Source organism: Quercus robur, chromosome 3 (genome assembly GCF_932294415.1).
Source record: "Quercus robur chromosome 3, dhQueRobu3.1, whole genome shotgun sequence".
NCBI classification, from domain to species: Eukaryota; Viridiplantae; Streptophyta; class Magnoliopsida; order Fagales; family Fagaceae; genus Quercus; species Quercus robur.
The window spans coordinates 23,629,893-23,656,518 of NC_065536.1; the positions used below are offsets into that span (position 1 = coordinate 23,629,893).

Genomic DNA, 26,626 nt, shown 5'->3' on the forward strand with positions numbered 1-26,626 from the left:
GGTTTTATGGTTTTTTTTTTTTGAAAAAGAATAAGGTTTTATATTTGAGGTGAGACTCTTTTTGTTTGGATAAGTTTTTTTAAAATAAAAAAAAAAAAAAAAAATCTGAGAGTTAGATTTCTTTCGTAAAACTATAGAAAGAAAGGTATCACCTAATTTAATTATTTATTCTCTCTCTTTTTTTTCTTTTTTTTTGGTGAAAGTGTTAATGCCTACCTAAAAATTCAAGAGACCCATATAATTTTTTTTTTCCTCAGGACTTTTCATCACATTAAAAAAAGAAAAAAAAAAATCCATCTTCCCATCATCAATTATTACATCTAGACATCATCATCATCTAAATATACTTTCCCTCTCTCTAAAAGCTTTTTTTTTTTTTTTTTTAACGGGTCTAAAAACATTTCTTAATAATCAATCACCATTAAATCACTTTTTTTTTTCATCTTATCTCTAAACTTATTCTCCTATCTAAAATCAATTATCACTTACGAGGATTAGACATTAGTCATGTTAACATTTCAATTTTTTTTTTTTTTTTTTTTTTTTTTGAAGGGATGTTAACATTTCATTTTGAATAAGGTTTTATGGTTTTATGGTTTTTTTTTTTTTTTTGAAAAAGAATAAGGTTTTATATTTGAGGTGAGAATCTTTTTGTTTGGATAAGATTTTTTAAAATTAAAAAAAAAAAAAAATCTGAGAGTTAGATTCTTTCATAAAACTATAGAAAGAAAGGTCCCACCGGGAGTCGAACCCAGGTCGCTGGATTCAAAGTCCAGAGTGCTAACCACTACACCATGGAACCTGTTCGGTGCTGTGGGTTGAAATTCTATGTTAATACCTTGTTTTCTCAAGATATTGACATCTGTCGGATTCCTATAAAATGGACTACCTATGTTATATTATATCGCTCCAAATTTTAGATATCGATAAATATTATACATAAATATATCCATACATTTTACCTAAAATTAATTCATGATACAATATTATATCCATGAAAACTATTCAAACTAGCCGAAAGCCTTTGGAGAATATTAAAAAGCAAGACGTATATATATTAAGAATGAGGGTGCAATAAATTAGTGTGCCTCTAGTGTTTTCTATTTTATTATTATTGTTTTCAGCCATTTTCAGGTAGTATTTTCTATGTTTATATATTAGAAACTATTTCAAGCACACTTCACTTCACCATATTTTTAAAAAAGCAAATTAATGTGCTGATGCATTAGTCAAAAATGATTCCTCTCAAACTAAAAACATCATTTTGTATAATATTCCACCGCTTGAGGTAGTTAATCTACTATCCTTTGATAAGGCTAAGCTCTTTTGTATTAGAACTATTTATTTTTAAGGAGAAACTACAATATTGGTCCCTCAAGTTTACCTTGTGTGCGCAATTGGTCCCTCAAGTTTGAAGCGTGCACAATTGGTCCCTCAAGTTTTCAAAATGAGTAATATAAGTCCTTTTACTAACTGTCTTTAACGGTGTTACTTATGTGACTAATGGAACAATGACTTGGCATTTTATTATAATGATGTGGCATATTTTTAATAAAAAAAATTACAAATTAAAATTACATGTGTGAAACTTTTTTTTTACAACCGGTACCAAATTAAAAAAAAAAAAAAAAAAAAAAACTCTTTTCTTTTCTACCAATTATGAACACCCGGCTAGGAGAGAGAGAGAGAAGGGGAGAGAGGGAAGATCAAGCCCTAGCCGCCGATGACATCACGGCCTTCTGCTAGAGACGGTGGCCTCCGCCTCAAAAATAATAAGACTTGTCAACTGAATATATATCAGCAGAAGGTTCTCTACCGTAAACATCTTTGGTCTAAGATCCTACTTTATCAATTTATCAAGTATATTAAGTGGTGCAAAGGAGTATAAGATTTCAAGCGTGAGAATAGACGGGCTCTGTCTAAAGCGCTAACCACCCAGCCTTGGGCTGGTTATGCGATTTCTCTTCTTGTCAAATTGGTTAATTTTTTATGTAGATGGCTTGGTTTAATTTGAGAAGTCTTGAGATGGGATTGTGAAATCAAGACTTATCAGTGATGAAATGGAAAATTGTCCTAAAGCTAATATCTCTCATATAAGAATCTAAGAAAGGGAAAATGCTTAGAGTTTTGAAGGAGAATGCATTTGCAATATTTGATGAATCCTTAGTCATTTCAATTTTTTTTCTCCAGGCCAAACTTAGTTAACACACTTTGTTTCCCTTCTGCTCGCCAATTAAAAATAAAAATTTTTAACCAGTAAGTCCATCTATGTAATTTTAATTTGTAATTTTTAAATAAAAATATACCACATCACTAAAATAAAATGCCAAGTCATTGTTCCGTTAACCACATAAGTAACACTGTTAAAGACAGTTAGTAAAAGGATTTATAGTGCTCATTTTGAAAACTTGAGGGACCAACTGTGCATACTTCAAACTTGAGGGATCAATTGTGCACACAAGGTAAACTTGAGGGACCAATATTGTAATTTCGCCTATTTTTAATGTCAATCTTCCTTTTACCAAAAGAAGAAGAAGAAGATAATATATTAGAAACCATTAATGCCTTACACTATTGATCCAAGTTATTTTCAAAATTTCTTCTTTCTAAAAAGGATATGAGAATCACCCAATTGAATAAACATTATAAGTAGACAGGAAAGCATTCCTGAAACAATCTACTAACATCAGATTTGTTAACAATCCAAAATCAAAAACAATATGTTAGGAAAAGGGATTTAAAGTTTTAAACCCATGCTCATCCTTATGAGAAATTAAACCAATAAGCCATAGACTTGACTGCTCGAGTCTTGACATGATATGAATATTCATTATAGAGGTATTCCTTTTGTTTTACTTTCACATTCCTCAAAGTAATAACAGTAGCATTTTGAATGCCAAAACTATCATGCTTCTTGCAATTCTTGCCACAACTTCTTGTGGATCTGCATCTCCCATGCCAACTACTGCTTAGACGTTGACATAGTTGCTCGGTTTCTTTCTCCTTGGATGGAGGTTGGATAAGGTCTTTTGGGAGAACCGAGTCTGAAGAAAAAATTTCACATTAAATGAGAATTATGCAAAATTCAAACAACAAATTAATACATGTATAATATAACTAATGTATAGTGTTAACAACAAACCATAAATAAAAGAAAAGACATAACAATTTTTTTTTTGAGAATGAATTTTTTGTTGTTGTTGTTTTTTGTTTTTGTTTTTGAGGGTGATTTTTTGTTGTTGTTAATCCATAATAATTGTTTCTTTAACACATTTTAACCTTATCATATATGAAGACATAATTAAGTCGATATTCCTTTAGATCCTAAAAATCATTAATGATTGGTTCTGCACTAAGTTTCGTATTTATGTTGGTAATTTCCACCATAAGTGGATTACCATCTTATTCTCAAAAAAAAAAAAAAAAAAAAAAAAAAAAAGATTACCATCTACACTATAAAGATTAATAGATATCATCCTAATGGGATTAATGGGACCAACAAAGTTCCCCAATTAAATTCAACTATATGGTTGCATTAGTCAATGAACCACATGTCAAATTTATTTATCTTTGGAAAAGATGTCTATTTTATGCCAATACAATCATGTTGTTGAATTTAATTAAGAAACTAAGGTAAGTGTTGCCCTAAAATATTATAGCTGGTACTCAAATTTGGACCACTTTTCGACCATTGATCAAACCTATATATGTTTAGAGAGTTAGAAATAAAATTAGTATGTGCAAGTCGATTACGGCATCTGGATTTTAACTATGAAACAAAATTTGAATTAGAATCAGAATTTGATTTTCATGAAGCTAAATCCGAAATGGGCTTTGCATCTGAAACGAACTCTAATCCTGAAATGGACAATGAATCTGTATTAGAATTTGAGCTCGATGAAGCTACATCTGAAACAGACTTGACATCTGATTATGATATATATATGAATATGACCTTTCTCTTCTAGGAAAAGAGATTCCCAAGTGCCAAGTGGTTCAACCATCAAAGTGTGGGAAGTTTCATATCATTCTTGGTTGGTCAGAAACTTCCAAAATTTGTTTTTTGTGTTGCTCTAAAAGTGGAATCGAAGGTTGAAGTGCCATATAAATTTGATAAGTTTAATTGTTCTATCTACGTTTACATTCAATGGTTTTGAAAGATGGCTTGCGTCTTATAAATTTTTATTAGATACATTATCTTTTATGTGGTTCCTCCATAGAAGAGATGTCTCTTTGGAAGACATAATTCTAGAGGATTGGAATGACATTACGATTCTATGTGAATGTTCAGATTATGATCCTAAAATATCAAATATTACAATAGAAAGGTGCGGAGTCCATGTATCATGCATTTGTCCTCCTTGCAACTCTACATCAGATAAGGTCACCCAAATAAGAATTCATGAAAGTCTCAAACTGTCTTTGGATGAAAGATTAAAAATGATTTTATTCAAAGCCGTTGCTGAAGTCCTCCCCTTTAAGAAGAAGCTTGTCGGATGCTTAAAAACCTAATATGCCCATAGTCCTCTTTGTGAGATAGCAGAAGATTCTCTTTTACATCTATTTCAAACCTGTCCCTATGCGAAAGGAGTATGGTATAGTGGTAGATGGGGTTTTCGAGTGGAAATGATCCAAGCGCAATCTGTTATGGAATTTGTTGAACATATAATCGACCCCCCAAGTGAGTTACTTGCAGAAAGAATTACCAAAGATGAGTTTACACTATATGCAGTAGTGGCGATGAAAATCCTTTGGATGGCACGAAAGGAAGCTCTGTTTTCAAACACTAAAGCCAGCATAAACCAGTTAGCCCATCATCTGAACAAACAATATGAGTTTTACTTGAGATCGCTTGGGATTTTGTGGGTAACCGAAGAGCAAAACAGGGGAAGTGTTTGGACGAGGCCACCTAATCAATGGGTAAACCTTAGTGTTGACTCTGTGGCAAGATTTTGTGTAATAATGTAGGCCATAGCCTTGCAAAATGGGCCAAAATGAAAGGAGAAGTAAAACTGTCCCCTTGTAAACAAGATGTTGACTTCAATCCATGTTTGCTATGCTATGGAAGATTCTTGATTCAACTTCAAAGAAACATGCCAAACTAGTGAAGGTACTATTTTTACATTTAAGATCATTTTTCTCTAAATTAATCAGTTCATTAATATGATTGGGCACAAATCCAATTTGAAAGGACATTATGCAAAGAAAATCTAAATGAATGAATTTGTCATTTTAGATTAGTTGATTTTGTTTTGATGTATGTTCATTTTTTAATAGTTGAGTGTTATACCTTTATGAGGTAGTGGAACCAAATTTTATGAGATTTGACACCCCTTTACTGAACTCCTTCAGTTAATATTGTTCCTTATAGTTGTGCTGTGCCAGTTGGTTTTATTTTGACTTATATATTCCAATTATTCTGCTTTGAATAGTTTGAAAATTGGGGAAAGCTCACATTGGGTTAAATAGGAGGGGAATTTCAAGGTGAGAGAAGGTGTAATACTTCCATTGAATCCACATGAATAGAAGAAGAAAAACTTGGAGATATTAGGCTTATAATTGAATTGCGAAGAATGACCTGGGTTTTGGTGTCACTAAATCATGGGAATTTCCCCTCCGTGAGATAGAGATATTTACACTCTATTTTTAGAACCATCTAATTTTTTGGTTGTCTCCATAGTTTGCCTAATATGCATTTGTGGTGCAATTTATTTAGTCTGGCTTTATGACTTTGTAGGATAATTAATGATAAACAAATGAAGATCTTGATTTTGTGTGCTTAATATTCTATAATCATTACTCCTTATAATAATTTTATTTGAGAGCATTGCCATGCGTAGATGGACCTGAACCTCTATATGTGATAAGCAACTTAGACACGATGTGAAGCATGACTTATTTTGTAATTGATTCTGTAATTTATCTTTTCTCTATTGTGATGATCTTTGTTTTCATTTTATACACATGTAATAGTGTCTAAGTTGTTCATCATATGGTAAATTTAAGGATTCCCTTATAATATGTACTTGTAATTTAATGCAAACCATTTTTTTTTATGCTTTACAAGGTTTTCGGTCTTTTTTTTTTTTTTTTTTTTTTTTTTGTGGTGAGAAAGGGGAGATTGGCTTTTTTTTTTTTTTTTTTTTTTCAATACTGATTGGTTGCATTGAATACCTTTTGCAGATTCTCCTCATGATTTTGTTTAGTTTATAGAATGGTCTCCTAGTTGTTGCCTTCTTGCCTTGCTAAAAGCTAATATTCTTGAAATGATAACTATTTGGACTCAGCCTTTTCAAGTAAGCTAGATCGGTAGGTTCTTTTCTCCAAATATTTAAGTAGATGCCTTTTCTGCTGACAAATTATTAACATGGCTTAGCTAAATATATTTACATTGTCCAATTTCTTGACTTCTTTTTGTTTAGCCTCTTTTCCCTACTAGTGTGTGTTTTGTATGCCTTTTGTATATAAGTTGTTATGAATTCTCATCTAGTTTATGGCCTATTCATTCAGGGGCCAGCTAATCTGGTATGCCATGCTAGCTGCTGGCAACTTGAGTATGGAAATAGGATATTGCAGCTGTTATAATGTGGCTATCAAGGGTGTCTCTGGTATGCAAGAAATTGATGTCATCTACTTATCTGATAAATAATTTATGTATCTAGTTGTTTACATTATGATGTACCTTGGTGCTAGAATTATAATGTTTTAGCTGTCATTATTATAGCCCTTCAGTTTCTTAGCATATCACTACAAAAAAAAGGACTTCTGGCCGCGTTTTTAAAACGCGGCCAGAAGCCCAAAAAACGTGGCCATAGCCTATAGCCACGTTTTTTTAGGCCACGGTTTCTAATGTGGCCTAAAACCCGTGACTATAGGACTGATGGTCCTATGGCCGCACTTTTTACCCGCGGCCCAAGCACGAGCCCTATAGCCCCGTTTAAAACGCGGCTTAAGGGTACGGGCTTAGGCCGCGTTTTAAACGCGGCCTAAGGTTGAACCTTAGGCCACGTTTTGAACGCAGCCTAAGGTTGAACCTTAGGCCGCGTTTTAAACGCAGCTCAAGGTTGAACCTTAGGCCGCGTTTAAAACGCAGCCCAAGGGTGAACCTTAGGCCACGTTTAAAACGCAGCCCAAGGTTCAACCTTAGGCCGCGTTTAAGAAGTGCGGCCATACCTCCCATTCTGACTGCCTGTACACTCATTTAAGCCGTGTTTTAAACGTGGCCTAAGGTTCAGTCTTAGGCCGCACTTAAGACGCGGCCTAAGGTTCTTCTCTTAGGCCGCGTTTTAAGTGCGGCCCAAGATTACAACCTTAGGCCGCGTTTTAAGTGCGGCCTAAGCCCCCCGAATTCTTATTATGAATTTGGTCTATAGCCACGTTTTTATCGTTTTAAAAACGTGGCTATAGTATTTTTTTTTTTTTTTTCCTTTTTATTTCCTTTTGCTGGGCAGATTTTTACAAACCCAAAATGTCAAACAACCCAGAATTCCAATAACAACCCAAAATACACCTGCCAAAAACAACCCAGATTTCCAACAAAATATCAAGAATTTTCTCAAGCATTAATTTTCTCTAAATAAATATCCAAACAACTATACATGAAGAGTCCAAACAATATTACAATTATGTTTACAATATTTTCAATATCCACGAAGTTACAATATTCCGAATATCCAAACAATTATACATGAAGAGTCCATGAAGAGTCCACGAAGATATTATACTATGATGTTGCGCTATATCCTGAAAATATTATATACGCAAAATTAGTAGCACATAATATTGCGATAAACACGCAAGTTTCATTAACTAAAACGCAAAGTTTGTATTACCTGAATATCCAGTTATACTGGATGGTGGCATGTTCTTTTGGAAGAAGGCTACTATTTCATCCATTCTCCGCTTTGTATCGGCCATTTCCCGCTTTGTTTCGTCCAGCTGCTGCTGATGCCGTGTTTCTGATTCGCGCATTACTTCGGCCAGTTGCTGCTCATGCCGTGCATCTGACTCCCGTTTTGCTTCGGCCAGTGCTTCGGCTAGTTGCTGCTCATGCCGTGCATCTGACTCCCGCTTTGCTTCTGCCAGTGCTTCGGCCAGTTGCTGCTGATGCCTTTGCTCTGAGTCAGCAAGTTGGTCCCTCATCGAATTTTCCAATGCAATCATTCGTTGGACCGTTTCAGTGGACGACGGCCCAAGCACACATGGAAGGTTGGACCCACTTCTTCCTGATGGGGTTGGTCCAAAACCGACCCCACGGACACGTCCAGAACGTTCTTTGCCCATCACTTGAGCGAACGCATCATCTTTTGCCCAGAGAATTCCATCGCGATGGTCTCCTACTAGCTTGCCCCCGTTGTTTAAAATTTCTTTCATTTTATCCTGTTTTCATATAAGAACCAAATAACATATAAACATTCCTGTTTTCATATTGCCCCCGTTGCTATAAACATTTCACGCACAAATTAGAAAATAAATAGGTTATGATATAGGCTTACAATCTTGTCTCGCACTTCATTACTAATAGGAGTCCCATCTTTCTTACTGTATGCTTTTATGAAAACATCTGCACGCTCCACTGCTTGGCCATTTTCTTTTGCCTACATCATATTCAACAATCTCATTACAATAGTGAAAATTTATTATACATATGAAGCGAGCACCAAACATAGCAAATGGAATTTGGAACATAACATGCAATATAACCATAAAACAAATTCCGTAAACATGTAGTTTATTACGTTCACAAAGACGAGTTGTTTTCTTCATGTGAATGCTTTGTATCAAGCGGTTTTTGGTACCAACACTGTTTATAATATTAGATTTAATAAAATAGTCATTTTATAAGAGGTAATGTTTGAAAAAGTGTGGCCATAACTATATGCCACAACTATAGCCACGTTTCTTAAATGTGGTTATATCTGTTACCTATAGCCACGTTTAAAACGCGGCTATAACCCCCTAACTATTTTTAGAATTTGTCTATAGCCACGTTTCTTAAATGTGGTTATATCTGTTACCTATAGCCACGTTTAAAACGCGGCTATAACCATAGCACTATTTTTATAATTTGTCTATAGCCACGTTTTAAACGCAGCTACAACCCATAAATATTTTTACAATTACTCCATAGCCACGTTTGAAATGCAGCTACAACCCCCTGCCTATATGCATCCCAATTGCTATATACCAAACTAAACTCTTGCTAACAAAGTGGCAAACATAAATATTAATGAAATCACCTATCAAAAACAGGAAACATCACAAGAAATGTCTATTAACAGTCATAAACATGCAAACATAATAATTTCAGTAAACTAGTTTCTTCAAACTCTTCAAATTCATCACACATAATAATTTTAATTCAACCAAACAATATGTACGGAAACTCTTTTGTGATTTGAGTGAAAAAGATTAATTCTAAACCAAGAAGTTTGTATTATTACAGTAATGAAATTGTGGATTGAGGTGATTTTGGACCCTACGACAACGTTGGGCATTGCCACCATTACTGTCATCTCCATGCAAAATCTATTTTAATTTCCATGAATTCGAATCGACCATGTTCTTTCAACAACAAAATAAATAAATAAATACAACTAGAATTTATTGATACCACCAATATGTCACAAGTTCAATTAAAATATTAGAGCGTTAAAACTTGGCTAGTTATTGTATAATGCATTTCTTACAATATTGTCAGCAGTTTGTGCAAAACTTATAGGCCCTGTCCTCGCTATATCCTTCTGAAACGAACGACTTCTCTTGTTCGTATCCACTAATTCCTTTACACATTCCCGCCAACAAATTAAAACAAACAAATCAGTTAAAACACTGTACTCGGTATAGAGCAAGAAAATAGAGCAAGAAAATAGAACAAGAAAATAGAGCAAGAAAATAGCGCAACCTTCGTTTTTGAATCAAACCAATAGTCAACTAGTGCGCGGTAGTCCTGCTCGTCAGCCCAAGATGGTTTGTGTTCATACACTTCTTCTTTTAACGCATCTTTTGGGTAGCATTTTTTTTTTAATTTACTTCTTCGATTCCTTCTCAACTCTCCTAATAAGTGCATTGCCCAGTTCATTTGATTAGCTGGGCTAATAATCTCTGGGTCAATGATCCATTTTTTCTGAAATGCAAAAATTGAGTTAGCATAGTGCAATAATTCACCCTACTGAAAATGCCATTTAGCACATACACGACTATACATAACAATTAAAAGTATCTTAATTTGATACAACCTCTATCTCTACCCAAGCGTTTTCTTTGCATTTACGGTCGACATGCGTCCAAGTAGCAGGCATAAGTGGGCAATAGTTGCGGCAGATGCATAAGGTGCCCAACCACCTTTTGAATGTTTGCCCGCTTTCCCCAACCGGTTGCTTGCTCCCATTTAACCCACATACAAGTTTCTTGTTCGGTGGAAGAGCCCATATACGCTGCATTAGCGTTATTCCACGTTTTTTATTTATATTATTGGATATTGGGGATTCCCGAACTGAATCTTCTGCACGCCCATCATTGGATGGTGCGGTTTCTTGGACCAAATCGCCTACATATAGTAAACCATTATTAGAGAGAATGAAATTTCAAAGTTCACAATTACAGAGAAGTCACTGTATATAGCTCAAGTGCTCAACTAACATGATATATGTGATCTTTGTAAATGTGGAGATTTTGATACTTAAAGAAACTGATAATAACAAATAAGTCGATGTCTCTATCTAAAAGCTGTTTTTATCCCTTTCAAAAATAAAAAACTGTTTTTATCCAAAAAATATATGTAAGTTGCATATAATTCAACCATAATACCATTACTGCCAGTGTCATGTACATGCACAGCCAAGTTGAATATCATTTCCAAAGCTCGTAAATCACATGAATATCATTATTACAGCTTGGGTAAAATAACCTCAAACAAGAACATAATACCCATCAAAAGAAATTAGAACTTTTACCTCAAATAAAGTGATGAAGATGCTTTGGGGTTCCTAAGTATTTTTCTGGTGATCTTGTCGAAAAAATGATGGTGAGGATTGATTGCTTTGGAGTGGAGGCCGGTGGGTGAGTGTGGAAGTGAGTGTGTGTGTGTGTGTGTGTTTAAGTAAAGATAAAAGAAAGAAAATGAAACACAGAAAAGAGACAGCCAGCCAAAAGAGAGAAGAGAGGTGGGTGAAAATGAGTGATGGGGAGTGGTGTTAGGTGGGGGGCACGTGCGAACTAAAAATCTGACTTGACCCCCTCTTTTCTTTTTGTTTTTTCTCTTATGACAAGGACATTACACATCCACAGTGAACAAAATATGAGATAAAAGTAACTGTGCTAAATGGAGATAGGAATAAAAATATCCTTTAGAGACCGAATTAGTTGTTTTTAAAAGTGTTGAACTTAGTTGATATGAACCCAAACTCCAAAGAAGTTTAGTAAAATTTACTTAAGGACACTCATTACCATTTCCCTTCTTAGTATTACTTGATTTTGCATGAAATGTGTGCCACTATATTTATTGAGTCCAATTTTATTGGAGTTTGTGTTCCTTAGAAATTCATTTACTTTTCCGAGGAACAAGTCCAATTCCTTAGTATTACTTGCTTTTTATTAATTTCTTAAAGAAGTGCACATTTGAAATTGATTTGGTCCCTAATTATGTCAAGTGGTGGTACTTAATTGGATGATTTCCCTAAATCTCACTTCTTCTAGAACCCATCTAGGAGAAGATGTAACAAATTTTGTCCTTACCCCCAAGTTTGCACAGCCAATTTGGTTCCATGCACAACCAAAAATTTTCCATACCCTCAACAATACGCAAGCTGGCCAAATGCCAAAGAAAAAGCGATCTCCCATCCCACGCGACCTCACCATCTTTTACTAAAAAATAAGTAAGGCCTCCCATGCAAATCAAGTTTCCTCAATATTTTTCACACACGTCTCTACCCTCTCCACAGAGAAACACCCAAACTCCCAGACACACTACAAAAACTATCAAAACCCAGAAAATACACAAAAAAACCTTCTCACAAACAAAACCTGCAAGAATCCCTCAATCATATAGAAATCCAACCAAAAACCCAGCTCTAAACCCCTACAAACTTTATAGAGAAACACCCAAATTCCCAGCCAAGAACACCACCAAAAATACCCAAAAACACTGCCCTTGCAAACCCAAATAGAACCATAAATATCCCTGTTTTAACCCATAAAATCAACCCCAAAATCGACAATCTCAACCCCCACTGAAAATAACCCAGCAAATCCTCCAAAACTCTCACTACAAATATCCTAGAATAAGCCAAGAAAAATCCCACTGGAACTACAGCCAAAACCCCACTGTCAAACCCTTAACAATTCTCAGGAAGACCCAAAAATAGCCACTGTAAACCCAACACTGAAAACTCCATCAGATACCAAGAAAAATCCCTTCATACAAACCAACCAGAAAACCCATTTGAAAACAGCATCAACAGAGCATAAAAAAAAAATGAAAGATAAATGGAGCAGAAGCATAAGCTAAATACCAAGACATGAAAGCAGAATACAAAGACAACTATATAAGAAATTCAAAAGCAGAATACAGAAAATTTTCTTGATTTTTAAGGTCAACAAATTTTCTACTTTCTTGTTGGGCTTTTTGCATTTAATGTTTAAAAATGCTAAGATATTGTCTAGATAATCATATTTAAGCTCATTTTATCTGTTGAATTTAAAAAGTTTGGGATCAGGAGTTCAAAATTTTATTTCAAAGGGTCAAAAAAATATTTTAAAAATATTATACATAATTCTTTTTTATTTTATTTAGCTCTTATACTTTTTTTCTTTTTCTTTTTTGGCCAGCTCAGATGGTTTATTTAAAGTTTTCAACCCCCTAATCTTCACTTGGTGCCGCCCCTGTGACCACCCCGTGACTTTACCATTACATAAGGTAATGTCCCCCCAACATTAATTGTGTTCTTTTGTTTAGATCTAAATATATCCATCATAAAATTAAAAACTGATTTCTACACTGTGCAAACTGCACATTTTTACAAGGGAAAAGTGTGTTTTTTTTTTTTTTTTCTTAGAAACAGAAGGGAAAAGTTAATTAAAATGCAGTAAGAGCAGTAGTTTAAAATATATTTTCAGAAATTTTTAATGATAAAATGAAAAATAAAATTAAGAGTTTTCTCAAGCATAGTGAGGGAAGAGGGAGACTTGTATTTGTATTTGGAGTTAATGAAACAAGAATTGTGTTAGGAACTCTAAAATTTGCTACAGCACATCAACTCATTTACATATGCTTATAGGTTTTATTAGCTTGTTGACAAATATTATAATGAACAGAACAGGCGAATAGTTTTTTAAGCGTATGACTTAGACTTCTGATGTGCACTCTGCACAAATATTGCAGTTTAATTTTTGATAATCAGCACAAGTCTTACTGCCTCCAATGTACAGTTGTTTGTAATAATTAATGAATTTCTATTTTATATATATATATATATATATATTTATAGTTTACCCTATATCTTCTTCTTGTGGAGATGTACAACTGAGCTAAGCTATCTTAGTTGTCTGCTTCTTTGCTTTGAGTCTCCTCACTTAAAAATGAAAGGTTCAATTGACTTCATTTTCATGGGAGAGTATTGGCAGGTGTTTAAGGCTATAAGGTAGGTTCTCTTCTCATGCCAATATTACTTTGTGGTTGCTGCCAGAAACTATGCTTTAGGTTGTTTGGAATACTAATGTTATAATCCAAGAATTGAATAGTTGGGTCATGAAATCCCAACTACATTTGTTAATGTGGAACTTAAAAATAGTAGTTCCACCATAGATGTCTTTAATCTGTATTTGAACACTTAATGAATTAAATTTGACAGTGATCCTTTGTTAGGCAATAGAACTCATGGTTGTTGATGCTCTGTTAAAAGCAATTGATTTTCTTCAAATTGCATCACCAATTCATCAACCAGCAGAATTTTGGACGGTTTGAACTTTACACATTATCATCAAACTTCTAGGTTTTACTTTACAGCACTGACATAGTTTCTCTGAAAGTGCAGTTAGATGACTCAATCTTAAAAATCATTGAAATTTCTAATGCACAAGAGTGCAAGGAAGCATAAGACATCATTTAACGCATTCGAAGAAGGGAGCTATATCATGTATCTTATTACAATTGCAAGATTGGGAAGAGGTAGTAATGTTTGAAATTCTTCATGTCTCAAAATCTTTAACTTCTCCTATTGAATTTTTTTTTATTACCATCTAAAAAAAGGAACTTTAGTGAACCAAAAGAGATAAAAAATTGTTAATCTTATTTATACATTTTAAATTTTTGGATCATTGTGTGAATTTTAATTCATTCAATTAGTAAATTTCATTTTACTTGAATAATTAAAGTATGTATCAAGTCAAACCTACTTCAAAATTGAAACCATATAAACATAAGGTTAAAGATATAGGTGTTTAGTCATTAACAGCAAACATAAAAGTGTTACCCAAAGAATAATTTGCACTGTACGAATAACTACCTGCAGAAGGCGGCTGTGTCTCATCATCATCATAATCATCTCCTTCCTCCCATCTTGCGTGCTCAGCATCATAGGCGGCCCTTAACTCCTCCTGCATGATGTCTCGTGAGCGTGATGAACCTTGGCCAACTTGCACAATTGTCAATGGATGGTCCCTCTCCTTTCCTGCAGCAAACGACCGAAAAATTAGTTACAATAGTAATAAATATCAAACGTTATATTTCAAGATATGTAAACTACCTGTGGGTTGTGACCCAGCATCACTAGTATGGGCGGCTTGCAGCTCCTCCCCTCTCTGTCGTGAACTCGAGGGTCCTTCGCCGACTTCTACAACTGGCAATCGGCGTTTCTTACCCATTCCTGCGTCTAACAACTGTACAAAACAAAAAAAAATGTTAACTATAGACAACAATCAATTGCATAAAATGTAAGTTAAACATTTGTGGGTTCTGACACCCTTTACAATAATTCAACCATATACACGTTTTGTGCACCAAGATAGCCATAAGAAAACTTTATATTAAATGTCGCAATTTTTGTTAGAATTGAGCTGGGTTAGGACCTATGGTAATTAAGATCATGAAGGTAAGATATTAAAGATGATTTTAAAACCCCCATAAATGAACCAATAAAAAGCTATACTTTGGTATATTTACAATCTGCTACAACTCATGTAAATAAATACAATAAGAAAAAGAAAAAGAAAAAGAAAAATTTTAATTTGCTTTTGACGTCTATGTTTTTAATGACACCTTTTTTGTGTTGGTGGGTTTAGACAGTTAGCTTGTACTGCATGTTATAAGCAACTGAGGTACAAAAAATCAAGTGTTTTGACATATGATAAATGGGTTTTCAATTTTAATGATGTTTGGGAAGAAAGAAAGGTTTCTCTCTTCTTCTCTAGTCTCCACCCACTGTGGTTCCATCTTTTTTGTGTAGGGTCTGTCTGTGTTCTGTCTGTATGTATGCAGCTTATGTCTTTGGTTAGAATGTCCCTTTCTATAGGGGTTTCAACTTTCAAAAATATCTAATAATAAGATATTCAGGACTCGTTCAGCTATAGGATGAGTACTATCCACCATCAGACTTGGAGAAAGGGTGGAATGTTTCATGCAACATAATTGGGGTAATGACTTAATGAAGGACACAATAAAATGGGCCCATAAATATCAAAGAACAAGTTAAGGATGGTGATGTAATCAGCTTACCTCATGCCATTATTACATTAAAATTATATAAGCTTTTCTTCTCAAACTCTAATAAAAAAAATTTATATAAGCTTTTGTCATATGGTCCTAGCTAGCAGTGAGTACTGGTGTCCCTAGATACAGCTAATTACTTAATGAACGGGTGAGGTTTTGGTTGTTGATTTTTCTTTATTACGGTTTTCAATTGGTAAACTGAAAAAAATAAAAAATAAAAAAAATCCTCCATTTATAGCAAAATTGTGAACAGTAGGCCACAAATGGAAAAGGCACTCTAATCAAAAGCATTCATATTAAACTAACCCATACCGAAAGTCTGACCACTATGATCCTATAAATGTCTAATACTGGCATGTTGTTTATTGAGAGTACTGTAATTGTTCAGAAATTGTTTTTACAATAATATGGAGGAGTGGGATCATGTTTTAGTACATACCCAATTTGAATTAAGCCTATATGACCTAACCTGGCAAGACATGCCTATTTCACTTTCCTGTAATCAGATTCATAGATAATTCGTGACAGAAAAATTTAAGCTTGATCAGTCGAACTTTAAGAACTTACACATGTATACTTGGCTCGGTTCAAATTGATTTATATCTCTCAGTTTTAAGTTCAATTAAAATTGTCAAGAGTCTCATAACTCAATTAGTGTTTTCAAATAAGACATTTAAGATTCAAATCTCTTTCCTAATCAATCTAATTATCCAAAGAAAAAAAAGATAAAGTTTGGATTGGCATATTATAAAGTTGGTTAGGAAAAACAAAAAACATTTACAAAAACAAGCCATGATTATTTTCTAATATCAAACTTGGTAAAGAGAGAGAAATGATAGGGCATTCCAAAGATGCCGAAGAGATAGGGTGTTTCACGAGTGCCATATGTACTATCGAGTCCTTAATGAGGCTATTATTATAAAAAATTTGTAATTTAACTTACATCTCTTGATATTTCTAACAAATACGTACATAATTCAAATCTCTTTTTAGCTATCAAATTATCAAAAAGAAAAAAGAGTCTAGAGACATGACGTTTCTATTAATATCACCACAACTTTAAAGTGATGAATTAATGTAAAAATAACTGTTTAACATTTACCTTCAATCATCATAATAGTGCACGGTAGTCTTGTATAAAAATTACTTTAAAAGATGAGGTTATGTTCTTAAATTTTTATTTTTTACAATGTCCCCACCAAATGATATACACATTAAACATGAGTCCTCAAAAATAAATGGGTATAAATATGAGCTTAAGAGCTTATTTTCAGTCCTAGCCATATCAATATTTGGGTAAAATAACTTATTTTAATATCTAACAATATATAAACTACCCTATCCAAGTTTAAGAGCTTCTCTTTGCCAAACACTACAATCACAATGAAAAGAAACCCTAACACCACACGATCATATATCCAAGTTCATAAGAAATGAATTTCAAATCCAATAGCGAAGAGGGGAAGGAATTGGATACATCATAAGTAAAAATTAAAGGAATTAACAATATGAAGAGGAATTAACAAATTCAACAAATATTACACAGAGCCATCCCAACTAATTCATGAATGAATACGTTTTCATTAACAACTGTAACATCCAAACACATAATACACTACTAAATTATTACACTACTCATCCTCGGTGTACTCATCCTTGTTGTCGTCTTCATTGTCAGACTCATCGTCAATAAACTCATCTTCATTGTTTACTCCATGAAGATCTCTTTCAGCAATAATGGAGGCATCAATTGTCATTCCCTCTAGATCATCCCGAGCCCAACGAAGGTTGTCACTCACAACCTCATTACTACTTATATTGTAGGGAACATTTTCAGAAAAACTATATATGTCATCCTCCTCACGTTGGGGACCAACACCAGCATCAAACACGTCCCTAGCTTTAGTTTTGACAACAGCATACCAATCCTTGTGCCTTTTATCTTCCACATAAAAAACTTGTGTAGCTTGAGATGCCAAGACGTATGGTTCATCCATCATTTTATCCCCACCATGTATGAAGTGTGTAAAGTTTACCATAGGAAACCCAAATTCATCAGTCCTATATCCTCTCCTATGTTGGTCATGAACCCATTTACACTTGAATAACACATGTTTGATTTTGTCAGAATAATTCAACTCAATTATATCACTTAAAATACCATAGTAAGTATTGCCCCCATCAGTAGCCACACTAACTCCACTATTCTGCGTTTTCCTATTTGCCTCATCATTTACACTCCTAAATTTTAAGCCATTTATTACATAATGCTTGAACCGCTTTACATAAATATACGGCCATTTGGACAATGCAACAAGGGTATCACTAACTCCCTCCCTTTCCTTCTCAGCACCAGTGAGGGACATCACCTAACATCAGTTGGCCAAAATAAAATAATTCATATCAGTACAGTTAATCATGGTTGAGACAGTGTTACAAGTTTAATAAGTTGAAAATGTCATACGTACGTGACCCCCAAACCAAGTACAAAACTTCTCCATGTGATGCTTATATATAATGGCATCGGAAACGTTACGATTGTGGCCTTTTCGAAGTTCATCCTCTATCAATCTTTTGTGCATCCTGTGCAGGCAATTGTATTAGGGTTAATAGACCTAATTTCACATTGGATTGACGTGCAATTATATTTGTATATGTAATACTTACTCACGAAAGCGGTTGATGTTTTCAGAATTGAATAAAACGTAGCGATGGGCTTGGGTCCACTCTTTATTGTCTAGTGTCATAATCGAAACCACCCCCGTTGACTCCTCAATCATCCTGGTGGGTCGATTGAATATAGTTTCCACTCCTTCCATATACCGTGAACAGAATGTTAAGCACTCCTCTACTATGTATCCTTCAGCAATAGACCCTTCCGGAGCAGCTCTATTTTGTACGTAAGACTTAAGACGTGAAAGGTACCTATAAAGGAATGATAAGATTAATGATTGGCAATGGTAATTCGAACACGCATATGAAACTGGAAGTTGATCAATAATTTTACACACATCTTACCTCTCAATGGGATACATCCAACGGTAGTGCACTGGACCACCAATCTTAGCTTCAGCAGCTAAGTGCATGACCAAATGTACCATCACTGTAAAGAAGGATGGAGGAAATATCTTTTCCAATTCACACAATGTCACTGCAATCTCTGTCTCACTAGTCACAATATCTGAAACCGTAAGGGTTTTGGAACAAATTTCTCTAAAGAAGCAAGCTAACTTTATCAAAGGCCTACTAACATGAGATGGCAAAGACCCACGTAATGCTATGGGAAAAAGTTGCTGCATCAATATGTGATTATCATGACTCTTCAAACCAGAAATCTTGCGTTCTTTCATATTCACACGGCGTGAGATATTGGAAGTATACCCATCTGGCACTGTTACATCCTTCAAAACTTGCAAGAAACCATCTATCTCCGATGAAGTCATATGAAAACATGCAGCCGGTATGGTATACTGATCATCACTTCTTCGTTGTAGGTGGAGTTCACTCCTTATCCCCATGTCCGCCAAGTCAAGGCGTGCCTTGTAATTATCCTTCGTTTTATCCTTCAAGTTCAACAGTGTGCTTATTATATTGTCCATCACATTCTTCTCTATATGCATCACATCAAGATTGTGTCGCAACTTGTGATCCTCCCAATAAGGCAAGGTAAAAAATATACTCCTTTTCTTCCAACCACTCTGGTCTGCCTCCCTTCTCTTCCTTTTTTTGTAAGCAAGTTGACATTTCCTACCCAGACAACGTCCAAGTAAATGTTCAGTTTCCACAATAATGTCAGATGTGACTGGTGGTTCAGGAGCCAATCAAGTATCAATAGATCCATCAAATGACATACCATCTTTGCGGAAATCATGGTTAACATCCAACCATCGCCGATGTCCCATGTAACAGAATTTGCGACCATTTCTCAAATATCGAGACTCGGTCTGCATCGCACAAGAAGGACACGCCAACTCACCTTTGGTACTCCAACCTGACAAATCTGCGTATGCAGGAAAATCATTTATGGTCCACATCAATGCTGCACGCAATTGGAATACTTCTTTTGAAGATGCATCGTATGCTTGTACTCCAACATCCCATAACTCCCTTAGTTCTTCTACTAACGGTTCCAAGTACACATCTATAGCAATCCCTGGCGAGGTAGGACCAGGAATAACTAATGATAGAATCAAAGATGACCGTTTCATGCACAGCCAAGGTGGGAGATTGTACGGGACCAACATGACAGGCCACGTACTGTGACTAGTACTCATAATTCCGAAGGGGTTGAACCCATCCGCAGCTAATCCAAGTCTGACATTACGAGGGTCAGATGAGAAGTGTAAATGCTTACTGTCAAACGTTTTCCATGCATCTGAGTCAGCAGGATGCCGCATTACCCGATCATCGGTACGACCATTAACATGCCATTTCATAGAACTAGCCAGATCGGGTGACAGAAATAGTCGCTGCAATCTTGGCTTTAAGGGGAACCACCGTAGGATCTTCGCAGCTTTCTTCTTCCCCTTACTGGATGAAGCATGCTTACTAGCAACAGATGCCTCATTTGTTTTCCACCTTGAAGCTTTACAACAAGGACACGCTTCGAGGTTAACATTTTGCTTCCAAAACAGCATACAATCATTGGGACAAGCATGGATCTTCTCATAACCCAAACCCAAATCTCGAACTATCTTCTTAGCCTCATAATGGTCCTTTGGCAACTTAGCGTCTGAAGGAAGCATATCCATCAGGACTTGAAGCAACAGAGTAAATGACTTATTTGTCCAACCACACAGAGTCTTCAACTGGAACAACACGACAATGGCTGAGAAAATGCTAAATTTTGTACAACCTTCATATAAAGGTTTGTCTACATCATCTACCATCTTGTAAAACTTCTTGGCGTCATCATTCGGACCTTCACCCGGACATTGCGCAGTTGGACCTTCTTCCATTGGTTCGGGTGGGATTTCATGCGGGGGGCACAAATCGTGCAACATCTCATGGAAATCACCATATGGATTTTGGGTTTCTTGCACATGAGAGCTCCCACATTCGGTAGCTGGCGTAGCAGCCACCGATTCACCATGAAATTTCCAAACTTTGTAATTTTTAAGCATCCCCGAAGCCCAACAGTGCTCACGTACCACATTTAGCGGTTGTATAAGCAAATTCACACATTTCACACAAGGACATAAGATCGTCCCATTGCGCGCGGATGGAGCAGCAAATTCCACGAATTGGTTTACACCTTCAAAATATTCCCTTGTACCCCTCCGCTTCTCCATCCAACTTTTGTCCATTGCGATACAATATTTACGGAATGTTACCTACACCAAGATTTGTTACTACAAATATACTAATTATTATAATTACATTCATTTGTCATTTGTTAAGAACATACATACCCAAGTATGCGGCTATTTTCTTGGAACATATAACACTTGTCCTAGACTAACTCAATGTGATAAGTTGTAAAAGTAGTTAAGCATAAGTGTTTACAAAATATGAAAACAAATACGAAATTCATGTCATTGTAATAATTATTAAAAACTTAATAATTATTAAGTCTATAATACCATGATGCTCAATTATGCAGCCATTGGTCAAAAGTGAGTTCAAAACATTTGTCAGATAGGTTTAAGATTTGGTGTGATTCAAGTTTATAGTTATTTTGTTGAGGTTTTTATTTTTATTTTTTTTGTTTTTAGAAAAAAAAATTACATTAGTTTTCCATGTGTAGCAATTTAGCATATGGGACCCTCTATGATAGTGGGTTTTGTTTGCATTAATAATGATTTCAAACTTGCAACTGTTAAGACTTAATTTTACATGAATTAAATTTTCACTGTTGGGCGATTCCTTGAGTATGAAAGTCGATACATCATGATCATTTTGTGTTCATTATGTTTTTGTAATCAGTATCATATATTTGTTTTAATTCATCATACAATCCTGGATTTGTTTGCAATTAGCCAATATAAGGAGTATCTATGCATTTCATTTTTATTCATCTATTGTGAAATTCTGTTTAGGTTATTCGAATGTTGTGGCCTATAGTTTTCTAATACTTACAATTCAGTTAGCTGCCTCTATTAGCTGCGATGGATGCTCGTGAAAATAAATAGTACATAACAATTACAGACTTATGTTAAAACAGAAACGATACACCAATACTCAAGTTACTGCATAATTTTGAGCAAACTCAGGGGAATAATTTCAAACTCATGCTAAAGTAGAAAGTGGATTTTCATATTGTTTTTGTATTCATTTGTGGGCATTAAACAATGTTTATATTATTATGTAATTGCATTATGTTTAATAATAAAATGGCATTCCTGGATTTGCCTTCGTCAAATTTGTACAAAACTTTGTAAGACTTTGTAATGTTGCAACTTTGAGTGCTACTAGTTAGTTCGTTTATATATGATCCCTAATACCCCAAAAAAAAAAAAAAAATTCTGAACTATCATAGTCTTTTGTTTTCATGCTTGATAGTCCCATGAAAAAGCTAGAAGTTTTCATTGGAAAGTAATCGCAAATTGGGATGATCTAGTAGATTTGTGCAGTAAAGATAGGGCAACTAGTCTGTGAGGGTGCTAAAACAGGTGTAGAAGTTGTTGATTTGGATAGTGGAACTCGGGTCCAAAAGAATTGTTGGCTGATGATGATAATTTATCGCCAGACTTGGTTAATATTGAAAAGATAACAGCTCAAGTACCAATTGTTCCTATTAGGGCATTCACATCCTGAATTCCTATTTTATTCTATTTTACCATCTCAAAAAGGTATTTTATTAATTACATCATACTATTTTACAACACCCTCAACATCTCAATTTTTATTTTCCTATTCCACTCATTAAATTAATATATACTATCTAATAAAATAATATAATTCAATCTCTCTCTCTCCCTTCTCCCCATGCCAACATAAAAAAATATTATTATTTTTTTAGGATACTAGACCAATACAAGGCCAAATGCTGGGGCCTTTTTAGTACTGTAATGGTAAAATTTGCTTACATATGCCATCGGCATGGCCAATTGTGAATGCTCTAGAAAAGAATGGCAAATGCCAAATGCCAAATTTTTGGTATTTGGAAAACAAACACCAAAATCATTGTTCCATGGGTGTTTCAAATCTCAAATATTTTTCCAACACGCAACAGTGTGGTTCTATAAATAAAACCGCATTGTGGCGTGTTGGAAAAAATTTTATTATTTTTTTATTCACCTTGGTGGACCCTCTATTTTTCTATATATTGATTTATATTCCCTCACACTCTCTCTCTCTCTTCCCTCCGCTTCATGTCTCTACTCTCCACTCTCTTCCCTCTCCAATCTCCTCTCTTTGATCACCTTGCTCTCCCTTGCGTCAAAAAGTTGAAAAGGATCCTATAGGTTGTCTGGGCGGGGCTGGCTAACAGGGGCCAAGGTTGTGGAAGGGAGGGGCCCAACTATTAATAACATAAAATATACCTACGAAAACAAAAAAAATTTTGGGCCGGGGGAGGGTCCGATCCCCCTACTAGGTCCATCCCTAACATAAAATCATGTACTTTAACAACAAAAGACAACTAAATATCCAGAGAAAATTCAGACCTCCCAAAGAAAATAAAAATCATTCCATCAGCATACTATTTAGTGACATGAAGTTGCAAAATATTTCTCTTTGTATGGGAAATAAGCATAAATTATGGTTCAGCTTCAACCTGGTAGCGAATGTCAGTTTTTGATGCCCAGTCTGGATGAAAGTTTCACACGGCTTGTTTACTGTTTGCACCTGAAATTAAGAAATAATTGATATTAAAGAACATGAAAAGTTTTATATAAGAAGTTGTAACTGTGGCATATATAATGAGACTTATATAACTGTAACTTGGTTTGCCTATGTTAGAAACTTATATGCATATGCCACTATGAATCATGTCAAAGCATTTTCTCCTTACTCTGCCAAAAAAACACTGCTGCAAAGAATTTTTAAATTTCCTGGGTAAACCAAAAGGTCATATTAACAAACCAAAAATTAATGATTTTTAATGTATGGCTGGCCAGTTAGAGTTGTTATAAATTTCAGCAGCATCAACATCTGCTGAGATAGACTATTTGCATGACTCCATGATTTTGTGCTGCATAGAAACCTAAATTTATAAAATCATTTATTCAGACGCTTCCTTGCATATTTCAGAATTTCAATGATTAAGTCCTGCCACGATTATTATTATGTATATATTTGTACTCAAAAGAATCAGAAAAGGTCAAAGAATGAACGTCTTTGATTTTAGATACATCACTACCAAAGATCAACTCGGTCTACGTAGGTATTACCCAAATTACATGTCCAAAAGCTATCAGAATTCAACGAAGAATTAAAAATAAAATAAAATATGGGCAGAAGCATACCTTTAGTATATCATAACAGCACCAGAAATGTGCTTTTCAATTTATCTTCGCAGATGTCTACACTGAAGCAGCCAGCCGGAACTGATTATTAACCATAGCACCTATAGTTATGATGCAAATGAGTTTAGAAAATTGAAAATGAGAAAAGACAATAGGAGAAGAAAACCAAAAAATAAAATAAAAATAAAAGTAATATTTGTATTGGTAAGTCACATATGCAGCCAATGACTTTTGACTTAAGGCTCAATGCCAAGAGAGCACAATAATTACACTTTGAAAGCAGTGACTGTGTGAGCTTCATCTTCATCTATTAAAAACTAGGTGGAAATTAAATTATTGGAAAAATATATCCAAATCAAATTAATTTATGTTGATAAAAAAGGATAAATCAGAACTTACTTGTGAATATCTTTTTGTTTTTGTCATACACAAATTTTTTTCTTTCCAATTGTGGTAGTTAGATAATTTATTTCAAATATTCATTTCATTATAGTTAGGTTGGGATATTTTCATAAATGCATGAAATGTTTATAAATAGGAGAAAACATTAATGATACCATTCAAATATGAGTATATATAGCATTTATGCAAGATACCATTCAAATATGAACGTTAAAAAAAATTGTGATCAAGTGAAACACAAAATATGCCTAGAGAAGTTTCATTCAACAGAACTGAATCTGAGGACAGTAGTATCAAATTAGCAACTGCTCAAACTCCATATTTGTACTCACTGATTCTCCAAATTTGACATAACAAGAGGGTAACATCCAGAGCCTATAACTAATGACATGGCCTATCTATATACAATTCTAGTATATTTGAGACATTTACAAGACTCACAGAGTGAAAAACTTACAAACTCTTTTCAAGAACATGCATTGAATATGTGAATAGAGAGTTTACTAAATCACTTTGACAGAAGCACTCACACCTATTGTGGTTAAAACATAATGTAATTGTAAAAGGGAGGCCAAAAACCAAAATGTAAATAATAGCCTCCAACTCTGGCATTCCTTTTTCTTCAATTCTTATGTAATTAATGTTATTTCTACAAAACTTCAAGCTGTGTGAATGAAGATCATATTAATTTTATCACTGTGAGCATGACACAAATGTTGAGTAGCCAAAGGGAAAAAAATCAATTATTCTACAAAGTCCATCAGTAAAATTCTATCAAACAGAACACAAAAATTCTACCCTCAATAGACCTGTTAAAAACGAGTAATTGACAATAGAATACCCAATTCAATGCTCAAGCTCAGGAATTGACGACTTTCGTAGATCTGAGTGGTAAAGAATACTCACAATTCTTTGAAGAAAGGATGTTTCTAGAAGTCTGCGTCAATTCTCCCTGTCAACTGGTTGTGATCCAAGTACCTGAGATTGAATCAAAGAATCCTTTAGAGTATATACCAAGACAATTTCCTGCCCATGGACATCAACAATAATAACATAATCCAACAACGCATGTATCCAAAAATTTTTAAATTAAGAAAGAAAATGCATTCCATTAATTGCCAACTCAAAGATGCATGCCAAGACAGCAATGCAAGTTCTGCGTAGGTAAAACAAGCCATGGAAAGTCTTCAAAATGCATCTCTATTTGCCACATTTACAAAGGCAAAAGATTAAAATCTTAAGTCATACTCTAAGAACTTCAAGAATTGGGCATGAAAGACAAAGCCATGGATTAATGAATCATCTAAACAATGCATGTAATGGTACTGAAGTGAAGGTTGCATATCCTAATGAAGGCAGCAACGAGGACACAAAGTTAGGAAGATTAGTGTGGATCATTTTGAGCAAACTGAAGTGTGGCAGACATTCCCATTAAATTTAATTATTATCATTCTTACTGTTTCATACACTGCCTTGGTTGCCAATAGCAAGCAAGCAAAAACAACAACAAACTTAATATTACAAAACGTAAAACAGCATTTATATATATCATAAGAACATTATGTCAAAAGGTTAATTAGATCACTGCCTTACTCCACATATATTGACATGGTTGGAGATAACTAACGCTATTAGATCACTTATTTGTAGAAGGTTGATGACATGGCCATTAGATTTATTACAAATCAATGACTTATAGAAGTTGTAACTCTTTCAAAGTTATACCAGATATAACTTGAACTCCCTCATATATATATATATATATATAAGTTAATTAAAATGAAAATAAGATTAATATGTCTATGAAGTCAATTATGCATAAAAATTACATGACCTTCTCAAATCAAACAAAGTCTGTTGATGAACAGTATCTCTATAAGTGTATTGAGATATTATTCATAAATTATTTTGGTCCATAGTTTGTTGAGTATAAAGTATTTCTGTCTTTGGGTCAGTCTAGCTATATTTAGTAAAAGCGGGGTTTATTTAGCTCTTATGCCAAAAGAACTTATATAGAAATATGTAAAATAAGTTTGTGTTTTCCCTTATACATATTATCACGATCTATTTCAAGACTGTTTTTGTATTTTTTTTATTTTTTTCTTATTTT

At 34.4% G+C, this 26,626-nt stretch overlaps 2 protein-coding genes and 1 non-coding gene across 3 annotated transcripts; all 3 read right to left on the reverse strand.

Moving 5' to 3' along the window:
- Nucleotides 1-730: 730 nt before the first annotated feature.
- TRNAQ-UUG (transfer RNA glutamine (anticodon UUG)) lies at nt 731-802 on the reverse strand. The gene has a single exon. It is a non-coding gene; the product is annotated as a tRNA-Gln (tRNA).
- A 6,758-nt stretch (nt 803-7,560) lies between these two features.
- On the reverse strand, nt 7,561-14,873 carry LOC126719420 (uncharacterized). The gene is made up of 8 exons (XM_050421973.1): nt 14,745-14,873; nt 14,505-14,669; nt 10,239-10,549; nt 9,905-10,126; nt 9,690-9,782; nt 8,496-8,597; nt 7,833-8,379; nt 7,561-7,743 (listed from the first exon to the last, which is right to left on the reverse strand). Exons 1-8 carry the CDS (start codon nt 14,860-14,862, stop codon nt 7,724-7,726), a joined length of 1,578 nt encoding a protein of 525 aa, XP_050277930.1. The 5' UTR covers nt 14,863-14,873; the 3' UTR covers nt 7,561-7,723.
- Nucleotides 14,874-19,527: 4,654 nt separating this feature from the next.
- On the reverse strand, nt 19,528-21,012 carry LOC126719421 (uncharacterized). Its single transcript, XM_050421974.1, has one exon. It carries the CDS (start codon nt 21,010-21,012, stop codon nt 19,528-19,530), a length of 1,485 nt encoding a protein of 494 aa, XP_050277931.1.
- Nucleotides 21,013-26,626: the final 5,614 nt, after the last annotated feature.